The 12,077-nt window shown below is 37.2% G+C and overlaps 1 protein-coding gene across 1 annotated transcript in view; it reads left to right on the forward strand.

The window, feature by feature from the left end:
* Positions 1-9,042: 9,042 nt before the first annotated feature.
* Positions 9,043-12,077, forward strand: part of LOC125236895 (putative serine protease K12H4.7) — a 30,258-nt gene continuing 27,223 nt past the window's right edge. The window contains exons 1-2 of the mRNA XM_048143812.1: positions 9,043-9,110; positions 10,212-10,322. Of these exons, the coding sequence (XP_047999769.1) occupies positions 9,043-9,110; positions 10,212-10,322 (179 nt within the window). The remainder of the gene's footprint in view (positions 9,111-10,211; positions 10,323-12,077) is intronic.

A 12,077-nucleotide genomic window follows, 5' to 3' on the forward strand; every position in this document is an offset into this window, starting at 1 on the left:
TAAATAATGACCTGACTTACTTGTACTAGGCTAGTCTGGTCATGCAATCTTGAGTTTAGTTATGTCATTACTATGATTCGACTATAAAATGAGGCCAATTACATATCTTGGTGTAAGTTAGTCTTAAACTACACTGGCCGTTTCCAACGGTTCTCGAGTTAATCACTTCAAAGGACCAGGGCCTGAGTGTATAGCTGGAGTATACAAAGTTCTTGTTCACTTTGCAGAAAAGAAAAGAACAAATGAACAGATGAAGTCTACCGCCACCAGTTGGAGGCGCGGCCTGCTTCGGCTGCGTTGACTGCGGCAGTCATCAGTAGCAGCATGGATAGCAGAGACCTTCGGGACGAAAGGTCAAGGTCAGAATGGGCGAATGTAAGGACATCACTAGTCGCTGGTCCCCATCCCTAGGCATCGCTGTCAAAAATGGCGGCAGACGGACTCAGAACGTCACTTGAAGATAGCTTGTCATTGAACTTGTATTTTGAGATTCCGTTTAATAAACTGTATATTTAATAGCGGTATCCTGGTGTTTTTACTCTAACAGTAGTCAGACTCCATTTTCCCAATTTTCCGGCATTTTTCCCGGATTAGCCCGCATTAAATCCTAAACAGCAACAAAAACAACAACATATCAGTCTGACTGAGCTTGTATTACGATTACTGGATAATCTCCAGTAATACACAAAATACATGTAAAAATTTCAGATTATTTTTCATTTCGTTATCTTCAAATACGGACTCGAAACGCATATTGAAGCAACGATTTTCACGTTCAAAGTACCTGTACCTAAATGCCTTGGAAATAGGTATTTAAATACGCAAAACATTTTTGACTTTATTTTGGACTTTATTTACGGGCTCTTTAGGTCACAACGATTGGGTATCGATGTTCCAAAAGCTCACAGGTTCGAAGTCGGAGGTGAGATTTTTTTCTAGTTTTCCTGTACTTTAAACATCTATTTAACTAATTTCCCAGATCCTCAATTTCTCTGATTTCCCGCCATTTTTCCCGGATTAGCCTGCGCTAAGTCCTAAAGTATCCACTTCATTATATCTCTAAGCTCGTCTTACGATTACTGGAGCCGTAAATCTCCGTGATTTAGGACAGGCTCGCGTTACCCTTTTATACAATACGACACGATTTGGATATCGGGCAGGGCACAGCCAAGTAAAAAATATGTGAACCGTGGCTACTTAAAAAATGCAAATATTATTAACCGACTTCAAAAAAGGAGGAGGTTCTCAATTCGACTGAATATTTTTTTTTTTTGTATGTATGTTACTCGATATCTCCGAGAATCGTAGACCGATTTTCAAATTTTTTTTTTTGATCGAACGGGTATAACCCCGAGATGGTCCCATTGGCACCAAGTCGTGGTCTGATGATGGGATCTTGGAGAAATCGAGGGAACTCTTCAAATGTTATAGGCACATGTAATGTTTTTTGTGTATTTTTCAAAGGTGCACCAGTATTTGCGCCTGATGGTAATAATTTTATGTGGCTGAGCTGATGATGGAAGGTCAACTCCTCAATGGTTAGGAGTTAAAGGACAATTCTTTCACTACTGTACATATATTCGGACTGATACATATAATATCACTAGGAACCACTAAAAATCAACAAATAAATTAACTTTTTAACAAAAAATAAAACCGCCTTCAAAAAAAAAAGCGTGTTACAAAACACGGAGAAACTAAAAAGCCAAAAATAATAAACCTTCGAATTCAGATTTCTTATCGGATTGCAATAATCTAAACATCCAAATTATAAACAAATCAATTATTTTTGGAGTCGGGACCAGCCTGCGTATGGTTGGGTAGGGCAAATAGGAAATAGCAAGGCGACGAACAGGTCTGGTACCGACTACAAAAATAATTGATTTGTTTATAATTTGGATGTTTAGATTATTGCAATCCGATAAGAAATCTGAATTCGAAGGTTTATTATTTTTGGCTTTTTAGTTTCTCCGTGTTTTGTAACACGCTTTTTTTTTGGGAATACATATAATATGATTTGTTCACGAAGTGGAGTCCTAATTTCTCTACATACATGAATTTGTGCTTACTCAAATAATTATCTCTGTTGAACCTTATTATTAGCGACGTTTTGATGTCAATCTTAAGAAGATCCGAGAATTAATATGGGTAGAGTAACTCAGATAATTATTACGCCGTGGCTTGCGTGGGCGACGCGGTCGCACGATGGTCGCGCGACGGCGATGCGACGCATACGAAATCGAACCTTATCGATATGGAAGTATGAGACGCGCGCGACGGCGACGGTCGCGCGACCGTCGCCCACGCAAGACACGGCGTTATAAAAGATTTCTCAAATTGAGGTTTCGAATAATATATGGTATTTTCCCCTTCCTACGACTTATTACGATATAGGTAAATGGTTGAGTGGACCATGTGTCTATATAATATTTAGGTATACAATAGCTGTGTCATCATATCAGGTTATCAGAAAATTAATCGTGTCGTGTAGTGTGAAAGACCCCTAACCACTTCATCTTCGGCCTTTGTAGTCTGTAAAGAATATTTTCATTATCCACTACAAGGGCTGTGGTTTCTATTTTAGGGTTCTTATCTAAAAACCTTCTAATAAAACAAAAAGTAGTAATGGTCCAGAATATGGAATCTTTTGCTCTTAAGGGTCACAAGAAAACCCTAACCCAACTTATTTTAAATACTACGTTGATCTTTCTTTTATGCGGGGGGCTTCGCCCCCCGAGCCCCCCTTTCTTTGCTCTTAAGGGTCACAAGAAAACCCGAACCCAACTTATTTTAAATATTACGTTGATCTTTCTTTTATGCGGCTCCTTGAGCGTGAAGGAAAACATCGTGAGGAAACCGGACTAATTCCAATAAGGTCTAGTTTACCCTTCAGGTTGGCAGGTCAGATGTCACTCGCTTTCCTAAAAACTAGTGCCTACGCCAGATCTTGGGATTAGTTGTCAAAGCGGACCCCAGGCTCCCATGAGCCGTGTCAAAATGCCGGAATAACGCAAGGAGGACGATGTATAATTATGTAAATATTGAATATGTAAATAAAGTGATTGTAGACTAAGCTTGACTTGGATAATAAATCCTCGTAATATCCAGACCGGAGCGTAAGTGAATCCAATCCAGCGACGGACTAATTGGTCCTTATTCCACTGACCCCGGGATCAGCTACTATATTAATGGAGAGACTGGCAAGTTCACCAACATACTCGGAATATTATTAGACTAGCTTTGATATGCCTATTAAGATATCTATTACGATATACCTTAGCTTCTGTTCCATGTGGATAGAAGTAGAAATTTGCGTAAGACGTTGGGCACAGTCGCTTGACAACCACTGGGTAGAAAGCGATGTACACCTCTCGACACACTTGAGCTCTCACACTGGTGTTACCCTTGACCCTTGAGCCATCTTGGATACATGTCTCTTTTTGTGGGGGCCCATCTTATGGGAACGAGTCACCGTCTGCCAGCAATAAAACTGGATACCGTTTTATTAGGCAGGCGTCCGGTTTTTTATCCCATAGCCCAGTATTTAGTCCATCACTTTTATCTAATAGCCTAGTTCATTTTTGATTCCATAAAGTCCCAAGTGAAGTAGTCCTTACACCCTGCGTGTATCCCATGATACGGGCAAGGTCAACTTCCGCCGGGTGTACCCTTTACATTTCCTTAAAGTCTCAAAATGGCCACGCGTTGGCTTCGGCTCAGCGCACGCCCCCCAAAGGTCCGGCACTCCATTGTTCTGTGATGGGAAAGACATACACAATTGATACAAAATTATGTTATAAAAATTCTGCTTTTGAAGAACTTCATAATAAATTAACGACATTTAATTATAATTAGACACTCAAAATTCCCAATACCCAACATTCCTAATATTCCTAGCACAGCACTATCTAATGTTATCCTATCCTTACTAATTAGTTTCCGAATCCACCAAAACTAAACCACACCCAAACAAGGCAATATAACCCTTAACCTTATCAAAACAAAGATCAAACGGACCGTAAAGAAAATTTTGCTATAAAGCGGTTAAGACCCATGTTATCCCAAGAGACATTTAAAGGAATTTAAGCCTTACTTCTATAGATATATGGTTGAGAGGAATGGTAGGGTAAGTTTGTAATATAGTGTTTTGTATGCATGAGATTCGGTGCTCGTTTTCGATATTTTTCGGGAATTACACCCCGGCGGGAGATGGGTTCCGATTTTATAAAATTTGATACTGAAATGGATATTATACACGAGAAGCGACCAAGCCTGCCGGGCCGTCCGAGCCGGGATTTGAACCTAGGTCTTCAGCTTACGTGGTGAACATACCGGGAGGGTGGCCTAGTGGTCAGGCCACCCTCCCGGCGTGGTATCCGTCGAAATTTCTCCAGTGTATATATGTTCAGTCTGAAGAGTAAGCACATTTGACCAACTCTGCAAACAATGTGTGCTTGCACCGCTTACGACGTTTACCTACGATGGCTACGATATAGCGAGAGAGATGGAGCTTTATATACTGATGATACTGTTTATAATATAAAGTAGGTATAAATGATTGGACGGAGCATGTAGTAAGCAATACAACCGTCAAATGACCGTGATAAAAACTCATGCCAACCAGAACGTTTTTGACACAATTCTAATCTATTATTGAAATTCAAGTAAAATTAAAGACACAACTATTTTGCTCACACCTACACAATAAGTGAGAGAAAAACGCTAGCCACTAAACCGTACACACCTGGAGGCGGAGCGTAAAATTGAGCTGCGGGAATTTGGACTAAGCTGGAACGAGGCCAAGACGGTGGCTCAAGATAGGAAGGCGAGGAAGGATCTTGTGGAGGCCCTATGCATCTATGGGGTGCCCTAGCACATAAACAATAATAAAGGTTCGCCGTGATAGTTTTTTGCCCTATGATCTTTCTTTCCTTTACTTTCTCAATTTCTTTTGTCTAAGGTATTCTGAAAAAGACTGGTAATCTCTCGGGCGAGGTACTATCGCGCGGCGCTCTTATACGTAAGGTGTTTTGGGATAAACATCAAAAAAATATCATATTTGCGAAAGGTGAATACACCTCTTGGTGGTTTAAATTCTGCAGAGGAAGCATGTTTACTCAGAGCTGATAAAAATATCTTTAGAATCGAGTTTAAATTCAAATTCCCGCAGATTCAGGCTTTTGAACACGGCTTTATGTTTCCGACTAGGGTTTTATCGTTGGCGGATGTTGGTATAAAACAGTTTTCTGATATAGAACTTTTCTTGGCAATAATAAAATAAATTTTGACAGACAAACGTTATGGAAGTGTCTGTTGTCTTTATTTTATAGAGATTATAAACTTATTGCAAGAAGAGGAGGCTTTCTTAACAGAGCTACGGAACATAAGCGATATTAATAGTTTTCTATTATTTTGGACTTCATTATTTAGTAGTATACCCAAAAGGAGGGTTATAACTTTGAACAGTAGGTAGGTAGGAATATGGTCAATATGAGTTTATGAGAATGCTTTTTGGATTATAAAAAGCACCGTTTTTAAGGTTTTCTTTTATTTTGGTCTTGGGTGCCAGATTGGTAGAGAATAAGAACATTTCTCCATATATTTTTATAATGAAAATACTGCACTAAATAATAATTTCAAAGAAAATTTGCCCGTTGTCTGGATTTTAGCCAATTTTAAAATATATTAGTTACCTATATTCAGGTATATCGTAAAGTGCTAAAGGCACTTGCCATAGATCTCTCCGTGCCTTCGGCAGTCGTTTGGCGGCTCGCCAGCAACTCAGGTCTATGGCTGTGATATATATTCATGATAAAAAAATATCGAGAAAATTGATAGGCCTTTTAGCTGATTTACGATTGAAAATCAAATGGGTTCAATTGCAGCGTATTCGAGAGGCTGGCAACCTGTCACTGCAATGTTACAATTTCGTTGTCTTCCAACCCCTTATTGCCAGGAGTGGTACTGAAACTTGCTGTGGAAACTTGAGTAGGTACATGTGCTCTGCCTACCCTACTATGGGATAGGTACAGGCCTGATTGTGTGTATGTATGAAAGTCAAGTTAGCCATTGTGCAGCTGCGATACACAAGACTCCGTCAACCTTTTTGTAGGTTTTATCTAAATACCTTTTCTCAAACATGGTATGAAATATTGATGTTATGTGCCTTATAATTGGCAGCGAAGTATGACGTTGCAGGTGCGGCTAGGACGATTGATAGATAATGGAATTTCATACAAACCTTGCAGGCCAAGGCCGGCAAAGTCCTCTTTTTTAATTTCCAAACACAGATAATTGTGACATAACATGATAACATCCAGGTATTTAGCCAATTAAAAAAAACTATAAGGGGCTTTATAGACGTGCCCACTGCAACTGGTACGGGCCCTAGACAATATTTGATTTTGGGTGCGTTTTCATACAAAAAAAAAATATTTTCGTTTTTTTTTTTAATTTTTTTAACTTTTTGTTTTTTTATAAGCGTATACGGGGTATCAAAGGGGAACGAAAATTCGATTATTTTTGCGCTACGACGCACCGTTTAGGAGATACAGCCATCCAAAGTTACTATTTTCAGTAGACTTTATTTATTTCATACCATGTTTGAGAAAAGCACTATACATACCTCGGCGGGAAATGGGGTTGCCGGCCGAAGACATATAGACGGCCGAGCGAAGCGAGGCCGGATAGGTCTGATCGGTCCTTTGTCCCGGCCTCTGTAGTAATGTACTATTATTATAGTATATAGTTATTTATTACGTTATGGTGTACCTAATCCTCCCCGCTTAGAGTATGATAGATATGAAGAGGTAGATAGGTAATAATCTGTATCTGTTTGCCACAATAAACACGAAAAATATTACTAGGGAACAAATCAAATTATTTTGATGAATATTTTTTGATTTGTTCTTGTTCCAATTTACGAAAGATGTTAATTAAAATTACAATACAATTAAGAATCATAATTAAAACAATAAATGACGTAAAAATGTATTGATTAAAAGACTAAGTTGAAAAGAAAAATTCGGGAAAGACTGTCAAATTTTCAACTAGAGGAATAATAAAATTCGAGTGTACTATCAACTGCAAAAGTGTATGGCGAATTTATCAATGAATTCATTCATAATTTCTTCATGCACTCTTGCAGCTGACTGTACCTATTGACATTACTCTAGATATGAGTATAGCTACATCACAGACCTCTGAAATGATACATATCGTCACTACTTTTAAAAAAACTTGTATCTTCGTCTGTCAATGAAAAGAAAATTGTAGTAAGTATGTATGGAATGCATATAGACTTACTGCGTTTTAACTTTGAGGAGCAGCGTGAGATACGAGATTTTTTCAAAGTAATAGTGACGATATTACATTCACGCCTGTACTCCCAAAAGGGATAGGCATCAATAGGTTGAAAGAGACCTAAATTGTGATGATAGCAGTGACAGGTTACCAATGTTGCTATCCAATCACCCAACACACACAATTCAATCCAAAATCCCACAGTCGACTTCTACGAACGCACGCTGTACGACCAGGGGGCGGGTGAATTTCTCAGCGTGATTTTTTTGTGGCGGAGCTGAAATTCATTGTGTGGGCTAATTGTTTCCTAGTTTTAATTTTTTTTATGAAAACCAATCCTAAAATACTACCTTCGGCAACATTGCAAATTGTTACAAGTGTTATGTATATTTATTTAAAAATAATTTTCCATCGAAATTCTAATTTTGGTGTAGCGTCCAGAGCCTGTTTTTAGCGGATTATTGCTATGGTAAATCCAGTAAATCCGCAGCTATAAAGATAACTTGCCATAACTTCATTCTTTATTACATTAAGTATATTTTAAGATGACATAAGTCAATATTATTATACAATTTGACACTTATAACTGAGCACCAAAAGTTGTCCGGGGGAAAGAACCAATTTTGGTGGCAAGTATTGAAATCATTTTTATGGTTAAACGAGACGCAGCAAGACGAACAAACGTGTCGTAACATGACCATTCAGGTTCGTTCCTGCATTTAGACATGACACAAGTGTCATACCTCGCTGGATTGGTCCGCCCCACACAAAAATATCTAATTTTGGTGGGTCGTAATACTTTTTCCACCAAAATTGCATAAATTTTGGTGGTGAACAAATTGAGGGCAGTAACGTTTTTGTTTCTATTTGAAAAGTATTTATTACATGTTAAAAGTTTATTATTTCAAGTAGAAAATAATACAAAAATGAATAAAAGGCTTTATTTTTGATTTTATTTTTTATTTTTGTGGGTAGACCAATTTTGGTGGCGACCATGTCATTGAAATCGTAATTTCTCTAAAACTACTTATTATAATGAAAGGTCATTGATACATAGCATTGCTAATAATTAGTTATGTAACATCAGTACATAATTTCAACAAAAATTACAAAACTAAAAAAATCCACCAAAATTAGGCAAATTTCGAGTATGTTGAAATTCACCCGGGCCGATTTTTGAGTCTCACTGTCACTAAAATACCGGTTGAAAACGGTGAATTGCCTATTATTTTCAGTGACAATTTTCTGAATTCGAACGCCGTGAGACTCAAAAATCGGCCCCCTGACCGGCCATTATTATTATTGTTTTATGTAAAAATGTATACCTACCCGCAGTCCAGTTGGCGCTGAATACCGCCTCGCAATTGTGGCCGCGTCACAGAATACATATTAGTACAGCCGCGTTCAGATGTTTCGGAGGGACATGGACAGCCCGTAGTGGCCCACGAAGTGGTCTCGCCGGAAGATCAGCGCTGACCCCTGGGTCAGCATCTATGCTGAGGCGGGACCATTTCGTGGTAAACCCGACATACATTTTTTAATAGGTATTAATTGTAAAATGTATGTAATACTTATGTGTTTACCATGAATAAACAGTTACATCTTGAAAAGTGATGCAATTTTAAAAATCCATTTGGATAAAATAGAGCTTGAGTTATGTTATCAGGCAAGTCCGAAGGGTTTAAGAATATATCACCAGCGATACAATTAACTAAAATACTTGACTGCCACTAAGCCAAAATGGCTGCTTCCATTGATGACATTTTCCGGGTTCCAAGATTACAACTGCCTCCAAACAACTTTGAACCGTAACACCTATGATAAGGTTGACTTTAGCTGTATTATGATATAGTTACTTAATACTTTAAGATATTGAAATGGTACAAATGTGTCGTCAAGGAGAAATGAGCCAGGTTTTATGTCATGGACTAAATTAAGAGCTAATTTGGGAGAAAGGGTGAATAAGTTAATACGGGTTGACGATGTTAATGTCGCGTAAAATCGTTTATATTGTATTTTTCACTAAACAGGGCGTTCCCTGCGCCATGACCTTCGATTTGAATCCATTGATATTATGATAATTTCTAAAGCCTATCATATGAACAGCATCGTCTTTAAACAAAATAGTATCTCATAATCACTTCACAGCTCATTATTTCTGTGATATTTTAGCATCAAGGTTGAACAATTTTAGGGTCAAAAACTGGTTTTTTGGTAAGGTGCATTAGGGTAATTCCGAATCACAGAAATTCTCGGGTAATTTCGAAATGGAAATCTTGGTGTGATGGAAATAATGGTGGTTTTTGTACGATTTTCGAAATTAGACGACTTTCGGAATAACCCTAATGAACCTTAATAACTTTTGTTTTAATTCTGAAAATGCCCATCTACTAGTTTCTATTATGCACCACTTACATACATTTAGTTTATAAACAAATATCTATAAGTATTTCTGGAATAAGCGGCTTTTTTAATTATTTCATTTATACACCCTGTTTTTATTGAATTCCGTTAAATTTAAGGGAATATTCTTTAAATCAAAAACAATTACAATTAATTCCTCTAAAAAATTAGCGTCTTAACTCTTACGGTTACTGAGTTATTAGAAAAATAAAAATAATTACTGAACACGTGTGTGACAGCCTTTACCAATTCCTAATGTTATTTGTTTTGACATGTGCTGTCAATCACTTGACACTAACTTGAATATTATTCTTAAGGGTCGCTCACACTAATTAATTCAATTATTATGTATGAATAAAATTTTTTGGCGAATTTAATTAAAAGTGATAAACAGAGTGGTTCCTGATAACGAACCTAACAACGTGTCGAATTTAACGGGAAACAAAAAAAACACGCTGTATTTAAATAATTATGATTTTATATTGAAATGAATTGTTTGTCAACAGTGATACCAGCGTAGAAGACCTTCGGTACCTGACCGTGGACCAGGCTTTGGGAGATCTGGTTCAGTTCATCCAGCATGTCAAGAGTGACTCCTTCGAGAATGGACGTTACAAGTAAGAAACAGCTACATAACTTTGACTAGTTGATTTTTGTGAATGCATAAGAGTGACAGTACTAGGGCTTCCAATACCGGGATCCCGGTATCTCGGGATCCCGGGATCCCGCCTTTTTTTGGGCCCATTTCAATACCGGTATTTAATTTAGCAATACCGGGATCCCGGTATTTTTAAAAATAACAAATTATGCCAAATTAACGTAAATTACTCATCAAAAACGTAAAATTTCTGCATCATGATGGTCACTACACGCGTAAATCTTGCTTGTTGCTCTCTTTTCTCGATTTGACACATTCTCTGTTTGGTGTTTTTGCAAGATTTGTATGAAAATGATAGTTTTTTCGATGATTACCCAGATAAAGAATTAAAGTTACGCGTCAAAAGCATTCATTGAGGAGGGTCTGCCGCGAACAGTTTTTGACACATTTGTCGCACTTGTGACTTCGCACGTAAGTGTGACAGAAAAGCAACACGTCAAACGTAGTTGTAATAGGCCATAGATCCTCTGCACAGTGTGGGATCAGACCTCATTTTTGACCATGGTCTTTTTATTGTAAAAACCGGTAGTCTAGACTAAAACAATGCTACGACTAAAACTCCCGAATGTCAAATATGACTAGTTTACGAGAAATTATTTTTTGAAATTTAGGGCAAATGTACCCGAAAATTGACTAAAACTCAAAATATCCTGAGAACGGTATCGATTATCAAAAAACACTTTTAAAAGAACTTATAGAACTACCAATATACTATCGTATGAAATAATCAGCACGGTCCTAACATCATTCATATCGGTATTAGAACCAAATTAGTTATTTTCTATTTTGATTTTTTCTCGAAAGTTCCTGTATATTAGCATTTCTTTTATTTTTTTACTGAAAGGTGATTAGCTTCCCTATATGCTATAATTTTTGCATCAAGCAATTCCATAGGATCTAGAAATTATGGTGTGTTTAAACGTCCCATATAAAATCCCCATAGAGTAATTAAGCACACCATAATTTCTAGATCCTATGGAATTGCTTAGTGCAAAAATTATAGCATATAGGGAAGCTAATCACCTTTCAGTAAAAAAATAAAAGAAATGCTAATATACAGGAACTTTCGAGAAAAAAAATCAAAATAGAAAATAACTAATTTGGTTCTAATACCGATATGAATGATGTTAGGACCGTGCTGATTATTTCATACGATAGTATATTGGTAGTTCTATAAGTTCTCTGAAAAGTGTTTTTTGATAATCGATACCGTTCTCAGGATATTTTGAGTTTTAGTCAATTTTCGGGTACATTTACCCTAAATTTCAAAAAATAATTTCTCGTTAACTAGTCATATTTGACATTCGGGAATTTTAGTCGTAGCATTGTTTTGGTCTAGGCTACCGGTTTTTACAATAAAAAGACCATGGACAAAAATGAGGTCTGATCCCACACTGTGCTCTGTAAACAAATCGCCTTGATGCATCTATATTGGTTAATGCAAACGAACTAACGTATACCGTAGCTACTCTATTTTCACTGTTGTACGTGTGCGTTAGTGTGTTGAACTCTAGCTGAAAAGTTTGCCGTAACATTCCCGATAGTAACGAAATAGGGAACTCACTACTCAACTATCAAAATGAGGAAAATTACTTTTCTTATACGTAAATGAAGTGTTCCTATTCCGCGAAGTAATCTTTTTGATTTTGATTATCATGGATTTCCGCAAAGTAATGTGTGATTCCATAGATTATTTCTTAATGTGATTTTTAAT

Source organism: Leguminivora glycinivorella, chromosome 20 (genome assembly GCF_023078275.1).
Source record: "Leguminivora glycinivorella isolate SPB_JAAS2020 chromosome 20, LegGlyc_1.1, whole genome shotgun sequence".
In the NCBI taxonomy this organism is placed as follows: domain Eukaryota; kingdom Metazoa; phylum Arthropoda; class Insecta; order Lepidoptera; family Tortricidae; genus Leguminivora; species Leguminivora glycinivorella.